Source organism: Syngnathus acus, chromosome 21 (assembly GCF_901709675.1).
Source record: "Syngnathus acus chromosome 21, fSynAcu1.2, whole genome shotgun sequence".
Classification (NCBI taxonomy): domain Eukaryota; kingdom Metazoa; phylum Chordata; class Actinopteri; order Syngnathiformes; family Syngnathidae; genus Syngnathus; species Syngnathus acus.
This window is the reverse complement of record NC_051105.1, coordinates 3959737-3982949: the sequence shown is the minus strand read 5'-3', so window position 1 is coordinate 3982949 and position 23213 is coordinate 3959737. Positions and strand designations below refer to the sequence as shown.

General features: G+C 40.5%; 1 protein-coding gene across 3 annotated transcripts in view; it reads right to left on the bottom strand.

The window, feature by feature from the left end:
• The window catches only part of dachd (dachshund d), a 111634-nt gene that overhangs the window by 41443 nt on the left and 46978 nt on the right, over positions 1-23213 (bottom strand). For 2 of the 3 annotated variants that reach the window (XM_037239935.1, XM_037239937.1), the window contains exons 2-3: positions 9834-9949; positions 938-1093 (exon numbers count right to left, since the gene is read on the bottom strand). In XM_037239935.1, the coding sequence (XP_037095830.1) occupies positions 938-1093; positions 9834-9949 (272 nt within the window). The remainder of the gene's footprint in view (positions 1-937; positions 1094-9833; positions 9950-23213) is intronic. The other variant, XM_037239938.1, reaches the window with a different exon arrangement.

Sequence of the window (23213 nt, the reverse complement as noted above, 5' to 3'; positions counted from 1 at the left end):
TCTCTTCCGTCTTTCTTTTTTTTACACACTCCATTCTCTCAGAGCGATGACCTCACGCTTTATGCATTCCGCATTGTTAAAATCGGCTTTGAGAACACATCCTGTTTTCGTGCGCGGTGTCAAGTGTTACCGGTGAAATGTATTCAGGAGTCGCAGTAAGTGAATCCAAAAGCTTCCATTTAGCAGCCAAAGCTACAGGGAATACATTTGGTTAATAATTTGGAACGGGCTGGTGGATCTGCTCTATTATCGTTCTCTTTAATACACTAAGTGCTTCTGTGTGATATCATGAAAATCCTTCTGCATTTTAGGGCTAATAATTAATTGGAATGGCGCATAGCGAAAGGAGAGAAGAAAAAACCCAAAGCTCTCACAGCAATTCAATTAGGCCTTGTTAAAAGGCTGATAGCTTTGGGAAATTGTGTTCACAGATTCACTTAGCCTTTAAGAGTGTTGTGTTTTTTTTCTCACCTTCAACACAACAATCTCATGTGTCAGGTGAGGAAAACAAGACGGATCCTGAAAAAGCTTTTCAGCTAGCTCAAATGAGCTAATGTTAGTATTTCACTTCTAATAATAAAAATGACATTATTTTTAAATTGTATACATTTTCAGTGGATTTGGGTTTGGAAGAAAATCAGACACAATTTCAGTCTACAAAAAAAGGGCTGTCAAAGTTGTCATTACCTATTTTGAAAACTAAGTAGGAAAACCTTTCAGTTATTGTCTGTTGGTTACCTAGTGAGCAAAAAATACAATCCTCCAAAAATATACCGTCATATTTGTTTTTAGCTACTTGGTTAGTTAAGAAGTATTGCGCTTTAAAATGCAAAACTTGCAAATATATTGAATATTATTGTTTTTGGTCAAGATTATTATGTCAATTGTTGTTCCTGAGAATGACTGTTTTATAACAGTTCAGGATACGCGTCCTCACCGACGCTGGAGCTGAGGTCTCCATTCTCACCGTCGGCCCCGTGATGGTGGTTGGCGTTGGCATGGTAGCCGCCCATGGCCTCCAACTTGATCTTCTTGACCTTCATGGCCTCTGCGATGGCCGCGTTGGCAGCCGCCGCCGCTGCCGCCGTCAGACCTTGAAGAGGGAAAATGAGGAAGCACGTACTGCTTAGCTACAGAGTGCCACAAGTCCGCCAGGGGACGCAAAAAACCTGCTTGAGCAAATGAATGAAAAAAAGTGCACTTGTGAAAGAGTAGAACAATGAATAATTTTATACCCCATAGGGACTAAGCATGTACGTGCTTTTTCATGAGGTGACACACGATATCTTCACAGCAGGCTGTCATGATGATAGTATCATATGATTATGATGAAGGCTACACCCACCCCATGGTGCCTCGCCCTCTATAATGAAATATTTGTGAGATCAAGGGAAAAGGATGCACGTGATGTAAGCATTTTTTGTTTATTTTGTTACAATTTAAATTTATGAGTTATAAGATGACAATCACAGATCTCCTATAACCAGGTGTGGACTGGTGAATGGAGCATCAGCCTAGTGGGCCAGCAGTCATCTGGGCCCAAATGTGACACTTTTTTCCAATCCCCCTAAGAGAAGCGCCCACAATTTAAAGACGGTGGACCACTGGTCCATCTTTATTGTATAAACGGGAAAGAAGAAGAATCTGAATATAGCACAAAAGCATTCCTGCCCCTTTCTTATAGTCGTCAAGGTGCACATCTCTTGGATGTGGAGCGAGCAATGCAATGTGGGAATAAAATGGAGATTGTGGAAGTTGCATGAAATTAAAGATTCTCGTCTTGGATGCTGAAATACGTCCAGAAATGATGCTGCAATCTCCGCGACAGTAACACCATTGCACCAGCAACAGCAGGTGGTCAGAGTGAACTGGAAAGTCAATCTGTCGATAAGAAGGTTGTAACATTCGAATATAAAAAGTGACTATGAAGTGATGGAACTACCATCCGCATATCTTGAGCAATATTGCACACATATATATTGTAGTTGAGAGGATTTGTCACAGATTTAATCAATTTCAGTCTTCATCAGAAAAAAAATCCTTCCAAATATAACAAATATGGAGTTGGCCCAATATCACCAGCGTTTCCAGTGCACAAGATAATTTGGGGTGTCTAAATATAGATTTTCCGAGACAACTCTTCCAATTTTTAAACATAGGGGGAGCATGCCTAGACCTTCATAAAATGGATTGGATATTATCTAGTATATGCGGGATAATAGACACACATATGGCGAGTGCACTGCAGAGATCATAAAGCATCCGGTTTGTCATTGCGGCACTTTCGGGGCTTCTGGTTGTATCAAACGTGACTTGAAATCTTTATTCATGAGCCTGTTGTCTCCAGCAGTGGGGACAAATAGTGTTAAAGCTCTTACGGGCCTGCGTGTACAGTACGTGCGTTCTCGGGAGAGTCCCCAGATTGTCTGCGCCAACAACATCAAAGATGCACGATTGGGAAAAGACAAAAAATATATATTAAAGGAAAGCGCCCATTAGTGGAATCACTCCGATCCACCATAGAGTATATCACCTGCCCTTTAACTGCTTATACTTGATATGCAGCTTTGTCTTTGCATTTATCGCCGATGCGCTGTCACCCTTAGCAGCGGCTTTTAGCACACATGGGAAGGGGTGGGACTCAAACGTGTGAGCCCGGCAGAAGATCCTCTCCTTCCCAGCTGATAGGCAGATGGTGAGAGTCATTCTGCGCATATAATTCCGAAGCTTGTTTGCATCTTAAAATACATCGGGACCATATTGACGCACTGTATACATCATGTCACCGATGGCCCTCTCGTTTGCGGGCGGCTGTTCCATATGCAAAAGGAGTCAGATGGAAAAAAGTCACAGGCTCATAAGAAGGTGATACTTGTGCACATAATGAATGTAGCCTCTGCCTGGCCTGAAGGTCAACCTTCATTTGTGTATAATAGCCAAGAGTCAACTGTTTCCCAAATGAGACGTATGCAGAACAGACTGCAGAGTAAATATTGAAATCACCTCCGGGGCTGTTTGTGTGATAAATTCACCGCACAAATCAGGTGCAGAGTACACCTCGCCGTGCCCCCACCCGTAGCTTTGGATGTGGTTTATTGTGCTACAGCCTTTCCGTCCTTAACATTTGTGAGTATTGCCGAGGATCTTTTAATTGCTGTTTGTTTAGTGCTTGTTTGGTTTACTAAGACGGCAAGCGGCAACAAACATTTCCTCACCCGTGTCCATCAAAGCTTGTGGAAGTCGGGTGAAGCAAGTGAATATGTATACGGTATGTTTGGGGAGACCTGAAACCTGAGATCTCACTTTCTAGAATGAACTACACCAATGGAGGATACACAGTTCAAATTTGGATGAATCATCTTGGACAAGTTTGTATTTGCACGAGGCCTGGAAATTGTCCAAAAAAAAAAATACAAATGTCAAACAGTTCATAGGTCAGATGACTTAATTATTACAGGAGTTAGAGTTTTTAGCGAAGAAAACTTGGCACATTCCACCAATAAGGTACAGTATAATAGTCTAAATTTGAAAGTTTGCTTTGTCTGTCTGTTTGGAACTCATGACCCAAATTTGGTAGCAATCTGACAAATCAAACAAATTTGTTTTTGTTTGAGGTCTGCAATGGCTAATGTCATCTAAATATGAAACAGCTTTCTATTATTTTTGGGCACATATTGCTATGTTTTGTGCTTCCTGCCATGATATATGTAATTATGAAAATAGTTGTGGATTAATTTGATAATCGATCAGTTTTCAATTCATTTATTTCTTTTGACACCTCGAGATTATACGATTCAGAAATGCGTTGTACATTTGGTGACATTGCATCAGAAAATGCATTAATCTATAAAACCAAATCTGAAACTACAAAGAAGTCCTTGTAAAAGAAACTATGGATCAGATGTTTTTGATTGGCGGGCAAACAACCACTGTGACTTTGGCTAAACGATTTGCTGCATAATTCTCTAGTCTTTCTTCTAGTAATTGTTTCATTCCAACAGATCAATTGTCAAATCTTCAGAACCCGCGGCCTGACGCGGCAGACGTAATGAGGAAGACAGGGAAGTCCATTAAGCCGCAGGAAGTCAACGTCAACGTTCCACTCGGTTACTAATCTGCATTCATTACCATGCAAACAAAACAATCCCGCCTCGTATAGTCTCCCAAAGTCACCTTTAGATTCAGACACTGGTATAGACACAGGTACGAATCATTGGGAGCGCAAAAGCAAACAAAAAAAAAAAGCAGAACCCGTCAAAGAATTAATGGGGACTAGCGTGGCGGTGTCACACGGGGAGCACCAAACAGCAAATAACAGAGACAAGGTCTGACGGTAGCCCTTGGAGCAGCTGTCATATTAAATAATAATGAAGGATCTATTAATATGCAAAGGAAGCAGCAGCCGACTGGCTTAACGCTGTCATGCCTCCGCATATTGTCAGGATCTTCATCATTAATTAACATGCTAGCTGCCCCATACCTGCGCCAATGTCAGAACATTCTTACGACAAACACCCCGATGCCTGTGCCCTCCGCAACTAACTCGCATAATTGAATTAAAATCAGATTATCTTTGCACGACTGCATAAAAGACAGATTCGTCTTTTTAACAGAATTAAAGTTTTGGCTTTGTTAAAGAGCGCACCACGGGCACAAATTAAAAACCAGGTTACGCCTGCGTGTGGCAGCACAATCATGACACCGACCCCGGGTACGCTCTTTGGTGTACTGCGCCGATATGAACTGAGCTGCATCGCATCACGTTACATTTGGTATCAGTTACAGTGCTTGCTAAACTTATGACAAGATGGCAAAGGAGAGGAGTAGCTGTGAGGCTGTGCAACAAGCAATACAAAGATACAATGCTAAAGTAAAAGCAGGCCCGTGGGTAGCCGATGAGATTGGTGCGAAGTCACAAGAGGTTCTGTTTTTTTAGATTCTATTTCTTTTGTCTGGTTATGTCTTCTGTGTATTTGTCCTCTACTCATCATTGTCCTTTGAATCTCGTGTTTTGTTCTTGTGTTTCTCGTTGTGTTTTCAGTTTAATTGTATTTAGTGGTTTTCTTTATCGATTTATTTTATCTGGTTTTGTGCTTTACTGCAGTGCTGTGTTTTTGTTGTTTCTGTGTTACCATGATCTTATTTTGTTAAACTCTGATGATTTTAGTGTTTACATTTTTACTGAATCATATATGCCTTTTTGTTTTTACATTAATTTCTTTTTTATTTGCACTCCCACCTTGTTTTCTTGCATTGAGGTCTGCAACCTCAATATATTAAAACCTCGATATATTAAAATACAGGACTTGAGATCATTCACTTGAATGGACCTGACGAGGTGTGCAACATCTTTATCACAAGCTTCGCTATTTCATCCACATGATATTGCAAATATGGTTACTTTTATACTCGTATGACAGATAAGACACTAAATTATTACTTAAAACACTGCCTATATGGATAATAAAGGTTTTAAGACAGGGCATCTGCAGGTTTAAAGAAGTCTCATTAAATTTTTTAAGGCAACTTCCATCAAATTTAAGACCTCTCCTTCACTAAATCTGACCATAATGACGGAAGGAAATGGACTTCACATTATATCACAGAAACTGGTAACTACAAATTTGTCAAGAACTTTCCTTGATTTACCAAAGCAAGTTTAGTCACAATGTTTTCAGGGTTCAAGTGTCTTGTTATTATCATTTCTTTAGTTTTTCCTTAAGATCAGGAGACATTGAGAATAATTGTCAATTTTGCACAAGCCCTTTGAGACGTGTCTGTGATTTAGGGCTATATAAATAAACTTGACTTGACTATCAATGAAGTAGTGTTTCTCTGTTTGCAGGTAGGATGTATGCTGTAGGTGGCATTCATTTCTCTAATGGTAAACTCCGTTCCTTCTGCACATAAATGAATTACACTGAAGCTTCTGCTGCTCAAGTGGTGGCCATACTGTGAGTAGAGGTCCTCTCTCCACTTTAGAGGAGATGTCATTCACGTGTGGTGTCAGGCCATGGCAAATAATCCCATTTGGAAGGTTGGGAATGTTGGGTTGGGGGTGGGAACAATCTGTCTGTAATGCATCAGCCACCTGAAAAACCCTTGAGCACGTGCATACAGTTACACGTGTATTTTCACACACACACACAGGTACAGTTTTTCCTTAAATGGGAAGATAAGCATATTAGGATGTCCTCGCTTCTAAATGGAAGCAGTGTCAAGGGCACACATACATATGTTAACAATGTGTTCCAACATGCTTATTGCGGCTCTTGTTAGCGTGCGAAGTAAACTTGCACAACAGCGTAGGCGTTGATTTTAATCCGACGCGATTTGTGCATTTAGCGGCAGCAAAAATACAACATTTGCAGATGAATGAGTCATAAACACCACAGTGGATTGGGGCTTGTTTGGAAAAAAGTATAAAACAGATTTGACAAATTTGCTTTAGGTACAATTGGCTATTAGTGTACATGGCACCATGGTGACGTTTCTAACAATTTAGAAAAATCCTGCTTGAGCAGGTTTTATAAGACTAAATTAAAACATTATTGCAACATTTAAGACATTAAAGTTATATTGACCATTTCATTATGTTTGTAAACATCAGGCGGCAGAATATTAACAAACACCGACCTAAACTGAAACTAGGGATGCGCGGTAGGGACGGTATATTTAATATAAAGTATGAATTTGCCCAAAGGGAGAAATTTGGACCTGACTGTCCTATCACGGTAATTCTTGTTGTGTTTCTTCTATTTTATTATTATTATTATTATTTCAGTATGTCTTTCTATCTGCTTTCACATTTTACAGTGGTGAACACATTTTCACGTTTATCAAAATTCAAAAAGCCAAAAACCAGGACAGGTTAGGCTCATCTGCAACAGAAATAAAAATATGGGCATACATCTATGTCAATACCGCTTGCATCTATTAAAGTGAGGTACAACTCGTTATTCAGTGACAATACCTAGTCGATAAGTAAATGTTGCTTGGCATAGTCACACATTTATCAATTAAAGCAGCAGAAGACAAACTAGCTAGATACAATAAGTAGTATACTAATATTGCATAGCATGGGCAGATTACTGCTGTCGTTCATCTTGTGTTTTTCAAAACTTTGGTCAGCAGTCTCTTGACGGTCATTAGTAACAAAACAAAAAAAAAACGTAATAACGCTTTGCTCGGAAATTCTGCGTAAATGGCGTCCTTGGTGAAGCTGTCACCACCCCTGAACCACACACGGGGGCGCTAGCTCAAGCGATATGATGTGACATGATAACTATTTGACACACTATCTCACCGCCACCATTTTGCCATCCATCAGGACTCTCTGGACGTGACAGCGACATCAATTAGCCGCCTACTTAGATACTAACTTATGTGTGGTCAATTATATCCAATTAGGTGACTGTCAAAATCGGTAACTTCCCCTGACATTTAACGCCTAATGCTATCATCAAAACGGTTCAATTATAAAAGCAGCAAGCAAAGGGTAGGAAAAGTTGCATCCAATCACAGTTAGCAAAGACCGCGTCACGGTTATGAGAACAGCGAAAACCTCAATTACTTTATCGGCGGCCTCTGAATACCCCGACTAAATGTCAAGATCAGAGCGTCCCTTTGCTTTAAAGGGGGATGATATCAAAAGGCTTCTGTGTTGCTTCTCTGTTCCACCGTATAACATGACTTCTTTCTCATCATTGTCCTCCTCCGCACTCATGTCAGACTTTCTACAGATAGCCGCCGACCTCGCCCTATGCGTTCAAAGCAAGTGATTGTGGTGAATGTGCTTAATATTAGGTTTCAAAAATCTCACAGACGATTTTTTGCCTCCAGGATGAAAAAAAAAACCCACATTTGGTATAATATTACAGCAAAGACATAACTACTGGTCTGTTAAAGCAACAATGCGCTGTAATTTAATCAGAAAACTTTTGTTGAGTACAAACCCTTTATTAAATAAAACCATAAAATTACAAATGACCAATTTTACTTTGTTTTTAACATAATGTGGCCCAGATTGGTCATTCTTAGGGCATTGAATCTTTCACGCCTGGACTGCTCTGCTTGAAGATATTTCACCTCTCATCCACTTCATCACTTCATGGCAATATGGCAAACAGACCGAGCAGTCCTGTTGCAATCGATCCGATCCCCTGAGAATTCCAATTGCTGCAGCTCCTGTATATTTTGCTTTTTTCTGATTTATTCCAGCATTCCAAAAGACTCGTCATTAAAGTTGAGGAAATGTTTTGTTCATTTTACAGGGGTTTACAGATAACTTCTTATTCCTGAAGGGGTTTGAGTGTGATTTTAAATTTGACATTTCACTCAAGTGGACCCTGGAAGCTAACGGACATTACCGTAGAAAACTAGCAATGTTGTTTTCTGTGTATTATGCATGGAGTACTTCGGTAAATATCATTTAAGTGAACACTGATAACAGTATAACACTGTTAGACGTGTCAAGAAGGAGAGCACAACAATATGCAAATGAGAGCACTTAAAGTTCCCAACATCAAAGTAGTCACAATGAAGCCCGCCACAAATAGAACAAAAGCATTTGTCGCAATAAGACTCGGCCTGAGGGGGCATGAGGGCCTGAACGCTTGCTGTTGATTCTTGTGGCGATAAGCTTGCTTTAGCGTCAACCGGTGCCTATGTACATATTGCAGTGGAGTGGATTTAATCGTGCTAATTAGAATACACTCCAGGCAACAAATGCAACATCTACCGGAATAATCTGAGAGAAAAGATCTCCACTTCAATTTATTCAACCTTCCCTTTGTTCTTGTTGTTTTTTTTTCTAGAGGGGCTTAAGTAGACGATCTGTTTTTGGTGAACAAGTGATCGGCGGGCGCCTGGTGGCGGAGGGTGTCACTTTGGACCCATTGCCATTTCGAGGATGAGCTGCAGGGAGCCCTTGAGGGCGGAATACAGTAATACCTCCAAGTTCTAACGCTCCTACCGCCATCATATGTATGCATGATCACCACAAAACTCATGTCACCCAGAATTAAAGGATTGTGCATGTCCTGTATTTAGTATGTATGTGCACTGATGCACACATGGTACACTTTGTCCCGTAATACCATGAGAGTCAAAACTAGTCTGTAAAATATCGATGGAATTAACTAACAGGGCCCTTTTTGAGACTTTACTGTGGAAATGCTTCTTTTGGATTAAATTTCACAACAAACCACAGAAAAACCCAACTTAGGTCTCATGATGAGCACTGAGGTAGCATGAAATTGAAGAGGCATATTAGATTTTGGTCAAACTTTAAAATGTGAGTGGCGTTGAGCATTTAAGTCCATCTGTGCTGTATGAAGAGCTCTGAGCAAAGAGGTCAATTTGTATATTGGCTTCTTAGTTCTCAGCCAATTAATTTTTCAATCCACATTTTGTCATTTTGTGATCAAAATGTTGTGATGTTTTATGCCTCGTGCATGCCAATTTGTTCTTCACAGTCTTAGTTAAGACGTCTTTAATTCAAAAAGAGCAAAATTATGATGAGTGAAAACGCTTACTTCTACCATCTTTTCTTCTCACGTACGTTTTCTCCTCACACCCCTAATAATGAATTGTCTAAGAAGAAAAAGAAGAGTGCAAGAAGCAGCACTCAAGAGTGAAGTGGGGTATTCATGTAAACCATGTTCGAGGAAGAATTTATAATGTGACAGTTTGGACTTTAGAACGAATTATTCCAAATATAATTTATGTAATTGGTATATTTTACTTGACTAAGACAAGTCAACTGTTTGGACAAATTATTCAAAATATAATCTATGTAATTGGTATATTTTGCTTGACCAAGACTAGCCTACCTGTGGGTGGCATCATGCCAGGGGACATGAGACCGGGGACCGTGTGGGGCATGATGTGTGAGTTCTCGGGCGATGTCACACTCTGGGTCCTCTTCGGGGGCCGCCCGGGTCTGGAGCTGAAAGGAAACACAAGAGGCAGACGTATGAGAGAGTCCGGGGTAGGCAGTGAAGGCGGCAGCGGTGATGGTGGGGGGGGGGGGGGTGTTCGACAGCCGCTGTTAACATTTGGAACGTTCCACAACGAGCTAACACGCACTGTAAATAAATTCTCTTTCAAGGACAGTTGCTTTCTGCAGCTCAACATAATAGACTTCCATAACTAATTAGATTACACGCTGAATTCATTTCCTTTTATTGAAGATCAACCACTTTTTGATGCATAATTCATAGCCCGTACCTCGTTACCTGTTTCTGCGCATTAATATCCCCCGCACTATTTGAATTGCCTCGTTTGCATATGTTAAAATCCTCAGCCCACGTCAGTCTGGAAATTACGCATTAACTTGTTATAATTATTGCAGTCAGGCCGCTATTGATTTATGAGACTTTTAAAAACCAAATATGTGTAGTTGCAGTAATGAATGATATTTTAAGCTTCTTCAGGAAATTAAAAGGCAATGGCTGCCTTAGGAAATGTTCCGCTTGCTTGATTTAATGCATGCCATCGCTGGAAGGTGCTGTGACAGAGTGATTCAGACCTGTTGGACCACTCCGAAGGGGGGGGAGTTTTATTACAGCGAGCGAGGGGCACAGATCCAGCCGTGATAAATGACCCAGTCACCTGACTGAGAGGGGGGAAAAGGGCCTTGGAAGCAGATACCATACCGACTTTCCACGTCTTACTCATTGGCGTGTTAATACAGCTCCGAGTTGCAATCAATACCTACTTTGCTGGCTTATACTTACAAAAAGAAGCCTACAGGGTGACAAAAACATATTATAAGGGGGCAAAGAGTCCATAAAGGTATACTCCGGTGTCGCTACTGAAGATGAATTATGGCCAACTTGACACCGATGACATATTGGCGTCATAAATTATTGAGCATACAATAGTCTGAGCGTTATCAGGCTACTAAATCCAATCCAAAATGAGCAGGGGTGCGTGTTTAAAATATTTCAAAGATCACTCAAAACCAGAACAACATGGTGTTCATTTCAGAAAGACAAATCAAGGCTAGAAATCAAACTGTGGAATGGTGTGGGCCGACACGGTTTTTCTGTTAATAAGACAGCAACAGTCAAATGTGATGTGCTCTGTTCCACTAGAAACCACAATTACATTTCCACTGAGAGATAAATATTTGTTCTTGTGCTAATGAGAAAATTAGAAAACAACAAGATAGGAAGGGCACTCCAACAAAATATTTGACTATTCACTCAGACTTGTGTTTTGTGGTCAGGATTGGGGCAATGAGGGAAGGGAGTTATGCTGTTGTCACTTCTGTATTTGTCTATTGTAACGTTTGCATTTATTTGAGGTTTGTTGTGAAAGCTCTAAGGCACGGGTGTCAAACTCAAGGCCCGGGAGCCAGATATAGCCCGGGACACCATTTTATGTGGCCCGCGAAGACAAATTGTGCATCAAATTCGTGTCATTAATAGGATTGCAAATTGTCTTCTTATATCTTTTTTTAAAATATTTTAAATATTTTTACCCGTCTGTTTTGAAAACGAGTTGTCAGTTTGTTTTGTAGCTTTTACTGTATATAATATGGTGCTCATACATTTATTTGGGTTGACAGTCATAATGGCCCTCCCAAAGAAGCTATGACTACAATGCGGCCTGCGAAAAAAATGAGTTTGACACCACTGCTCTAAGGTTATGTTGTTTTACATTTATTGTGATTTTTAACTGGGAATCCAGGAAGAATAGCAACCACCACGGAGGATACTAATGCCCCACCCGAAAAATAATAAACAATATACAATTTTGCTGAGACACTTCAACATGTGTAAAAGTGCCAGCGATCAAACCCAGAAATTTTCGGTTGGGATACGCCCACGCTACCACTGAGCCATGCCGCCCCGAAGGAGTGATGATGTAAAATTTTCATTTTATCTCATGTCTGGTTTAGTCAGAACCAACTGATTACTGGGGGGGTTTGATATGTGGTGACCAACAGAAAGACTTTCTACCAGGAACTGGCACCTATAAGGAAGGGGAGGAAGTTTCTGGGTGCAAAGGGATTTTAGATATGAACAGATAAAAGACTCACTGCTGCTTGTTGTGTAAACAGTTAGCTTTGGTGTGGAGGGTAAATGGGACATAACTCGTCTTTGTGTCCTTGTCATAACTAATAAGTGCAGTTTGCAAAGAAAATCAACAGATGTGGACGACAGTTAATGATTGATAGGTGGAAACGTACCCTTTGAGCAAGATCTTTTCCAAAACGAATATTCACAGAATTTAAGAATAAAGGTTCAATATTTTAGCCTATGTTGAGAACAGAAGTACTTTTACAAATAAACAAAATTTGAAAACTAATGCAATAAAGCTTGTGTGGTGCACGGAAAAAAATCAGCTATGAATCGTCTTTTTCCCTCAAATCTGTTTAGGTGACGATGTGCTTTTTTTTTTTTTTTTCCTAAACACTTGTGGCTGAATTCAGGGCCCTCATCAGCCAATGTGGTCGTTTGCCTTACAGCCCATCTCATTGCATTTCCCACAGGCAGCATCCGCAGCAAACGGCCTTAATAGTGGGGTTTATTCAGCCGTGTCTTGTGAGGTTTACTTACCTCGCTGCTTGCTAATAGAGTGCGCTCGCTCGTTCTGTCTGTCTGAATGTGCTGACTCTCACGGAGCGGCTCGAGGGGACTAAAAGCCGACCCTCGTCGAACCCTTTGAAGGGGGCGGGAAAAAAAACATACAAGCGAGCGAAGTGGCGAGGGAGCGAAAGTGAGAGGAGGGCAGCGAGCGAGTAGAGGGTGGGAGGGGGACAAGTGCCCGCTCAACCTGGGAATGTCTGGAAATGTAATTCCTATTTCTATATATGCCTCTTTGATCGGAGGAGAGGGAGCGATCGCGTACAGTTTTGCTGTCATCACTTTCACTCGTACTCTGGCTGAATTATTTATGAAAGACCTCAATGGAGGCTACGTGACGGCTAAAAGGCTTTTCGCCCACAATACAAAAAGCAAAAAAGGCTTCTCAAATGGACAAAAAAAGTGATGTTAAAGGATGCGGACTCCAGTTTAAAAAAACTGTAAGGGTAAAGTGGTTTGTCAGCTTGTATGCACAAATGAAAGTAGCACATATGTACTTGGTAACACAGCATCTGCACATCTGTGACGGTCAAGCTAACTAACACAGTGCGTCCGCAGAGGAACTCAACCTGGCCTCCAACAATAAAAGCGCCAGGCTATTCATCAAGCAGCAGATGCTGACTTCCCTAAATAGCCTGGCATAGAAATGGGCTCCAAACTAGGCCATTATTGCAAAATACATGCATGGCTGAGGTTTTCATAAAAAAAAAAATTCAAAGAATAGACTGAGACCAGAAATGCAAAATGTGTAAACCATCCCTTCAACCAGTTTATCATGACACGCTGTTGGTTGATCATGGATGCGTTGTTCTTGATTGCTATTGCAATTGTCTGGGCCAGTTTAGCACATAAAGTTGTATGAAATATAAATTGCAGGACCGGTCAGAAAACAAGATCCATCTTTGACTGTATTTTTACAGCTCCTTTATCATTTTCATCTGGTATAAATTGTGTGCGGAAATAGAAAAAATATTTAAAACTGGGAGGTGACTTGTAAAACAAATGATTCAAGGCTTTATTTATATTTGAGCTGCAAAGGATATTTGAGGGCCTCACATCTCTGCTGGCTTCAATTAAGCAACCCAAATAGGCCCCGGCAGCAAATATGCGATGTATCTATTTCTTTGTTTTGCTGCCGTCGCCAAAAGAAAATAACGATGAACTTTCCCTGAACCGGACCCCCTTTAATGGCGCGGCCTTGTGTTGACCCAGCAGAGTCGCCGGCAACCCGATACTCGCCAACACACTACGCCGCAGCGGGCAATCGGATTACACGGGGCCCAACACGAGTCCAATTTCAAGGCCTCGACGCAATAAAAGCCCCGATAATTGCATTCACGTTCTCACCCCGGTTTTCAGGAAGTGATAGGCGTAGAATATCGCAAAAGGGGACGGAAACGGCGACTGGGATCTCATTACGCAGAACGCCGCTAATGCAGTGATTACGATCGCTTATAAATCAATCGATAATGTTGAGCCCAAGTGAGCGTGCCGCCTTTACTGGATTTTGTTACACACATCTGCTGCTCTCCCGTCTTTCGGAATCCAACCCGATTATGTCAACAGAGATGGTAATATTATTTTCCGGCGGTTCTGATTGAGCCATTAACCTTTTATCTGGGCTTTTGTTTGACGTGCCTAAAAGGTAGGCATGAAGATATTTATTCCATTTCCGCTGCTTGCTCGGCCGACAAACAAACGAGTGAATCATTCCGTGTGTAAACAAAAGGCCTGTGCAGGTCTCCGCCAATCAGACCTTATAAAATATTAACCCAATGTCATTGCCCTTTGAAAATCTCTCACCTAGAATTCCCTAATTGTTCCTTTTCTTTATCTCTCCACAGCAGAGAGTAAATAAATTAACAAAATAGCTTTTATCGCCCCGAGTAACCTTTTAACTGAAGGATTATCTGGGGTTTATTTTTCATTTCTCCACCAGCGATAGCGGAGCGTGCACCCATTGATTAGTTCGCCAGGGTGGTGACCAGCCGTGAAAACAAGGTCTTATTGATAAAACAAAGCGCCTCCTTACCGTTTTTTCAAAGTGCCGGGTCAGGCAGAAACAGACGCTTCGGACCGTCAGGGACCAAAATATGCTGACTTTATGAGCTTTTATATTTTTTTATTTTTTATGTATTTGGTCAGGTCAAACAGTTTAAAAACTCCCCTGGGGTGGTGAGACGCTGTTTGGAGGACTTACTATCAATAGGAAATTCAATAATGCATTGTTGGACAGAATAAATCAACTCCAAATTAAATATTTCATGCAAGCTAGCATCTGTATTTTTCGAGAAAACAATTTAACAGGATATGGACGATTTGGGAAATATCAAGCACTTTTATTATTAGACACCAACATAAAGTATAACGTTTTGAAGTTTTAAATTCAAAACATAATTCGCAATTCTCACATGGGGATGGATGAAGAATGAAACATTGTTTCAGTCAAGTAAGCATTACAAAGCTACTCGTTAAAAGGAACATTATTAGTTAGATACTGCCCGAGCATAGCAAGAGGTGTCTTCTAACAGACTTGTCGCCGGTCGATTAGCTAATATATGACACTAACCTAAAGATTATAGTCTAGTTAGGGTGAAGACTACAAGTTCTGTTCACTGCGCAGTGGATACAATCTTGTCCGCAAACACAAAAGTACAGATAACATCAGGTGGCCATGCAAACTAACACACCAGGAACTGAGAAGTGTTTTGTGAATCATTTACAAGTTACCATGCGGAGACCATTTCCTCTTCCAAACGAATTGTCGCTTCAAAAGACCCAAAAGTGGTGTTAAATAGTGAAAGGAGTCCGTGTTCTTTCATGCAACTTTTGACATTTTTCTTTGGATCTTCCCAAGTGATTTACTATCTTGACTTTTTAGTCACCCCTGTGAGACAAAAAGACTAAATTGTTGCAAACTGTTAAGTAAAAAAGGCAATAAGTATGCATTAAATATTTCCTTCAACATAGAGAGAAGAAAAAAAGGGATGATTTATATTTCCTGCTGACCTTGGCAGTCTATTGCTTGTGATGATCGTAATCTCACAGTCACACCGTGATACATGGGAATATATTCGCTCATCCATCTTTTTCATGCAGCCATCTATCCCGGCGCCTCATCTTGTATCTGCACTCGCATTCAACTTATTCTCGGATTATCTCCATCAGCTTCCCCTTGCACCTGTCAAACAGACGTCTGGCGCAGGTAGCCACATGGACCTTATCTTATCAAGATTGTGGACGAGTGGGTGAGGGCGGGGAACAGTTTTTATTTATTAGCGATGGGAAAGAACAGCTGCATCCGCCTTGCAAACTGTGAAGCTCTTTTTGCGGAACAATATATGGCAGATCAAATAGTGAGGAATCAACCAGAGACGGACGGGGGTGGATAGTGCTAGCAGAAAATCAGTCCCTACTAAAACCCCTTTTAAACTACCGTCTGGTGCCTGATCCCTCTGTGGGCGGTGGGTTGGGATCAGGAGTCGCAAAGGGACTGGTCACTTCCCAGTGCTTTTCTTTGGCTTGATTGGAACTGTCAGCTCAAATGTCGGCGGCCAACCTCAAGTCTGTTAAGCACATTCTTACGTAAAATAGACCCAATATCTGGCCACATCGGAATTGGATCAGGGCTGTTATCCGTACCCAGGGAGCCACACGGGATTGATTATATCGTCAAAACTTTAACTATTAAACGATTAAATAAATCCATCACACAAAGCCGTCACTGAATGACGGGATATTTCCTCTGGCAAAAAAATGCATGTAAAAAAATTGTTTTCTCTACTTTTTTTTTTATAACTCTGTTAAAAGCCCTTTTTTCCAACAAGCCGTAAAAATCATTCAGTTTCGACAAGAAATTTCTTCTCATTTGAATCGGTAGTTCCCAAAGAAGTTTTTCAGTGATTGCACAATATCTCACGTGTACCATGTCACTTTTCTGTACTGTAGAGTTTTGGTGAGGACTGCAGTAGTGCAGTTTAGTTTAATTCAGTATTTTTATTTTATTTTATTGTTTGGCATTTACTTTGTAGGGAGTTCCAATATTTTTTATATTTAGTTTGTTAGAATAGAGGCTGGAGTAGAGGTTCAGTATAGTCAAATGTTTTTCATCGTTCCCTATAAGCGAACTGAACTGTCCCGCTGACCGAGTGTCCCTTAATGAGACTGTTAACAAAACCTTTTTACGTCCTCCAAGTGGAATTCTTTTTCAAACGTACAGAAAAGTTATTAAATCGACGCCTGATCGTACTCCCCCAATCTTTTGGGAGGGGACTTTCTCATAATCACATTCCATTAGAGCTGTTTGAAGTCTCTCAGCTGTGAAATTCAATCTACAAAACATCTAAAACACCATAAATTGCTGATTATAAGGCGCGCTTCATTAATGGCAAAAAAGAAGATTTTTCATAATTGCCGCAGCCGCTGCCGTAACTACAGAGTAAGAGTGTTTAGTATCACATCAACAGGCCGCGATAATGAGTAAGCAGGCTTCGCACATCACGAGAACTGACGAGGAAAGCCTAATTGGTTGACTTTTCCATGCCTAATGGATGATTCTCTTAATTAAAAAGATACTGTAGCAAATGTTGGGAATCAGATAGCGCTTAAAGTAAATGCAGTTAATCAAATGTACGCGAGTGCACAGTTCCAGGAAAGTCCCAAATGAGATCGGTTGATATGATTGGCTTCAGTATTTATTATTAAGCGCCTTTGGTTAACAAAACAGACCAGGTCTTATCTTCAAACTGCGAGGAAATTTCTCTTTTTTTTCATGAACTGTGATGCATATGAAACAAGTCTTCAAAACAAGGCTTTAAAAACTTACTCAGTCAGGGTGCCTTTGAGGATATTTAATTAAAATCTAATCCTGCATTCATTAAGGCTCACATAAATTAAGCTGTCATTCATAAGATTTATGGATTCTCATTTGCATATTGCATACAATTCATCAATTACTCAAGTATGAAAGGAGCGCATTTCCCTTGGAGCTGCCTGCTAGCCTGCCAACATTTGAAATGAGAGAAAGAGCACGACTGTCAGGCATTCACGGCAAACTTTTTTTCCCCCCCGCACAATGTCTGCCGTGCTGATTAATCTCATTTCCTCGGCATCCCTTACAAGAAGCGTACACAGCGCGGCTACACTTTTCAACTTTTTCAATTATTTCTCCTGTCCTCTCCAAAGAACTCTGAAAGCAGGACACGGGCTACTCATGCAGACTGGAGGCTACTTGTGTCTTTATGTATAAAACATGTCCTTTTTGCCAGCGTAATCATAAATTAGAGAGCGAGGGGCTGATGGAGAGGAAATGTCGTAATTTTATTACAAATCCCATCAGGCAAATATTCCGTGTGCTATAACAGCATATTTCCCGTAATGTTTTGGGGGATACATCCGGAAGGCATTTTGACAGAGGCAACAAAGACGGTAGCAGGTGCGTGTATGTGGGGGGCGGGTCTATACGTGGTAGGAAATTCTAGGTACGCTCAAGCAGATTCTGACTAAGAAGGATGCTTAACACTAACTGTGGAGTACTTCATTGAGTTGAGGTTTCAATACGTGAAATGGGTTCAAAAACATTAACTCCACATGTATCTAAAAACATATATCATGAAAGCACTACTAAAGTCCACGAGAAAGCTGAACAAAGAACAGCAACTGCCTAGTTCTTTAATCGGGTTGTCACAAGCTAACTAGAAGAGATTAAAATTAACACAGCATTCTAAAATATTTTTAAAGTACCGCCGTAATGTGTACGTGATTGAAAAGTGCATTAGTAAATAAACATGGTGAGATATGGTCCACATGTGGATACTCTTAAAAAAATTATCTTAACATGAAAACATTACCCTGATGTGAAGTATTTAACCGCTAACAGTTGTTCACCTGAAAGATTTTTTTTAATGTGTAAGTTGGAGAAATTTTATTAGAAAGTGAAATATATTATCCCAGTGTCCAAAAACTTAGTTTGCCACATATCGAAAGGCCCAAAAAGCGGAAACATTTATGAAATACCCACTTTCAGAACTTTTAAAATTCAATGAATGGCCAAATCAGATTTAAAACAAACAAAAGGTACACCATCTTTGATATAGAGCTTGGGAGCCGAGCACTCCTGAAAGCTTCCATCCTGAGAGACGGAGCAGCAAAACAAAAGCGCGGGGGAGCACCTTAGTGCTAAACACATAAAAAGTCCTTATTTGGATGCGAGGCTATGGGAATCGCAGCAAGGAGCAAGTGCTTAAAGCGAGCCGAGCGTGAACGAATGCGAGATAAAAGGTCAGGCGCAAAAAACAAACAGGCCACTCGCCAGGACGAATGGAATTAATTGACTCATTAATATGCATGGCTAATAAAGCTGGAAATCCTAAAACAAAAATCATTGTCAAGCATTTCCTTTTAATGGCTCTTATTTTCAGCTTGAGAAGAGCGAGTCTACAGGGCGTATCAATCTTTAAGGGGGGGGGGGGTGTTTTGGAGGGGGGGCGTCACTCGGAGTCACCTCGCTGTTGTACGCTCATGTCCTCCCCGGCAGACAAAGGCGGAGTTGTTCTGCTGCGGGGATTAATTGAGAATTAATCCCGCTTTCTGGCAGCGGAGCAGACCGGCAGTTAGGAGTGAAAGTCATCCTGAAGGGTAGTTAATTGGTTCTCCCCGTAGCAAGAAGCTTTGGAGAACAGAAATCAAGCTGCATTTTCATTCGCACTCCCCCGTCGTTATTGTTTGAAATTGTCGTGGGGAGTGACTTCTGATGGAGTCAACAGTTAAAGGCTTTCACTTTTATCTCTGGCAGTAGGGCGGCAGTTAACAAATGACAACCGTGATGGAACTTCAGCGTCCAGGGACTCGAAATTCAAGCTAAAATGATAAAAGTCATTAGGAAATGAAGTTTTTAGATGTAGCTGTGACTCTTGATAGCACCATAGCTATAGTGGCATAGATTAAGAGCATTCCTCACGGTAACTGATCTGATCCCAAAAGATACAGCTGCTCTGAGAGTACAAACTAAACATACACAAAGTTTGCTTGTGTCGAAAACAAAAATATTTGGGAACAAAATTCCACATGAGACATTTTTCAGCTGTTGATAAATTAACGTTTAGTACTTCTACATAATCCTGACAATGTTCCAACCATCTAGAACAAAAGACCACAAAGTGCAAAACTGTCCAAAAAAGTGTATTGAAAATTAAATAAGATATTTATTACAAATATATTATGATAAGGTTTAAGTGGGAGAAAGTTGATTTTTTTGGGTGGGGTTTCTCTCTGGCTTACTAACTATACCCAAAACATGTTTAGTAGATTTATTGAAAATAAATTGCCCAGTCATTTACAACCTGGCCTTCGCTTACACGTCAAAACAGAATTTTGTTTATTGACTTTTAACTTTTTTTTTTTTTTTACAAAGCTGTAGTCACCCAAAATATGGTTGAGCAATTAAAGCAAGATTTGAAATTTATCTCTTGGCTAAACCATTATAAATTTTATAGATCAATATATATATATCATGGCTTGTGTAATGGCCTCAAGACAAACATGTAATTTCCAGATGAGTGTACAGTGATTTAACAAAACAGCATATTGACTTGAGAATTTTGTACGATGTTGCACAAAAGTTAATGTGCTAGTATAATTTAGCTTTGTGGTTACGGAATTATATATTTACATATAAACTGTTACTGAGCCATGAACATAAAATGGAGGCAATCCTTCCGAAATTCCCTCCAGAATGTTTCCTCATGAGAGGTTTCGAGAGGGCAACAGCAGCCACACACAAACTCAAGTTGAAGCTAAACAGGAAGACCATGGTGATTAGCATTAATTGCACTGAGGATTGAGATCCTGTGTGAAACAGTCAACAAAAATTATCTTCTGTTTATTTCCGTTTTTTTCCCCCTCCGCTCTCACTCTGATTTTCCCAATAATTAATGAAAAGTAAATACAGAGGAGGAGTCCAAAAGCAATCCAAGGGAGGGAAAAGAAATGTTTACACAAACTTGAGTGTTCTCTAAGTTTTGTATACATGCAAAAGGGTTAGAGGATGGGGTTTGTTTTTTGCTGGAGGACCCCCCTCACCGTCCCTCACTGCTGGGGGAGTGTTTATTCTCCGACCGTAGCCCTGATCAATTTGGCCAGCTGTGCTTTAAATACAATAATAAGAGCCTGGAAGAGGCATGCATGGAAGGAGAGGGAACTTCTGAGAGGACCCCCCCCCCCTCCGCCTCCTTCTTCCTCTCTTTTAGTTCAAAGCCTGTGCATTCCCAGACGAGCATTTGTACCCAGTTAAAGACAAATCAAAGCGCCTCCTCCGCAAGACACGGAAGACTTGGATTCCGTCTGTGTACATGTGTGTGATCTTTTTTGCGGAAGACTGCTTGAGCAAAGAACAGGAAATAACAGGCGCTCCAAATCCCGACTGGAGGGGCGGCGCTGAGCTGAACTTTTAATGTCGGATTCACTAAAACTGTTATCGACTAGCTGTCAGACAAATATCTCTATTTGGGGGAGCTACGGCATTCCTTCACACTTAGAAATTCTCTTCACAGGACTCCATGTAAGCAGTCACAAGTTCCAACATTCAAGCAAAGTTGTAGTATTCGTGCCAGGACAGATGTCATATTCTTTTTTTATGATGGGTGCATTGCCAATGTCAGTGGATATCAAAATTCTACACTAACCTGTTGAAAGGGATTCCTGATAGAAAATACAAGAGCTACAAATTATTTCGAAACTCATGTCAAAGTCAGTAATCACTAGCCGTTTAACTACAAATAAACTTCAGCTGTTCTAGTAGGCCTTTCCTGACTATTTTGTTAAGAAGAAGCCTGAACTTTTGTGCTAACACTGATTTATAGTTCAAACTGTTCAAAAGTCCCTCCACCCTTGACCTTGGCCCTAGTTTTAATTGGAGAAAAAAAATAGTCCCCTAAGCATTATGCTTCCACCACTATGTTTAATTGTAGGTAGAGTATGGTGAAATTTTTGAAATTAAAAGTTTAATCTGGGTTTCATCATTTGTGTTTGGAATATTGTACGGTCCGATGACATTAGTACATATTGCTACTTTCTATTTAATAGAATTTAACTATAAAGATATTTTGTATTTGAGTTTTATTTCATGCATTATTTTACGGACAGACATAACAAAAATGGAGATTTCTGCTTTCGATTTGACAGCAATGGCATGCAAATAAAGTCCGATATTTTGCGAGTTTATACAAGAATGTACGTGCTTGGTGTATTTATCCTAAAAGAAAGTAATGCCCTTGTTGAGAAAAAAAAATATCACATAACTTGGAGACACCTGCGTTGCAATTTTTGAATGGATAAAATCGAACTCATTAAAAAGTTGCTTTTTATTTGACAGCAACTACGGTGTATGCAAATTGAGAGTGGGGCACTAGTGCATTGTTAGTTTATATCCCTTTATGTAAGAGTTGCACTTTATTGCATTGCTGCGATCTTATGGCATTCCCAGAGCTGACGCAGCTTTCACCATCCCTCCTACCGTACTGAATTGCTTCGCTGTGCAAATATCGGATTCCCTAAAATCCCCACGTGTGTGACAATTGTTATCGACTAGGCTGTCACACCTAGCGCAAATAACTCCATTGGGGTGATCTACTGCATTCCTCAAGACTTCAGGTATTGTCTTTACGAAAAGAAAAAAAAAAACTCAATTTCGGAATGGCAGAAGAGCAAATAGGCCTACTCAGCAGCGTAAAAGCGCAGCCCGCCGGTGTCCTCTGACGTGGCGATATAATTCTTAATGTACACCCCGACGCCACATAAATCTTCCCTCTAGCGAGCGTCACCTCTCTAGAATTCCTCGTGATGAATTGTTTGCTACATCTCGCAGACTAAAACCCTTCAACCTCTTCAAAGCCGGGTTTCTAATAACGTGCAGGTGCTTCTGCGAGGTGACAGCATGATGAATATCACAACAGACAGCTCCAATATGGGACAATTTTACCAGATCGATATCTCTCTCTGCAATATCAGAGAAAAGGAGCTGATATTAGTGCACAAAGTGTATTACAGATAGGCTACATTTCTCCTTCCCCTGCACTCCCAATGAACCTGCGCTATATTTCATCCATGTCGACTGGCGCTTTACACACTCGCAAACTAATCATAGCACGAGAGCATCTGTTTAAGAATTATCCATATGTGTGTGCATGTGTGTGTGTGTGAGAGAGAGACAGACACAGCCATAAGCGCATTCAACGTGGGAACGGTCTTGAAAATAAACTGAGAATCACAAGCGTGGAGGATACAGACGATTATTCCTGGTGAGAACAAAATGTTTTGTCACGTTCTAATAAAAGACGGCGCTTTGAGGCAGATGTTCCCATGCAACCGAAACGTTACGTGGATTAGAAATGTCACTGCTCTTGTTGATTACCAATGTCTTTGAGGTACACGGAAAAACTTCAAATGGACAACATGGCATTTTTGTTGAGTGGCAATAAGGCAAATTCCAACTCTGGCAGGCAACAATATTTTATTTTAATATTTGACTTGTGAAAATGTTCATTGACCTATCACATTAACAGTTTGATACTTTTTATTTGTTATGCGTATATGGACTAAAAATGGGGGATTGTGCTTTTC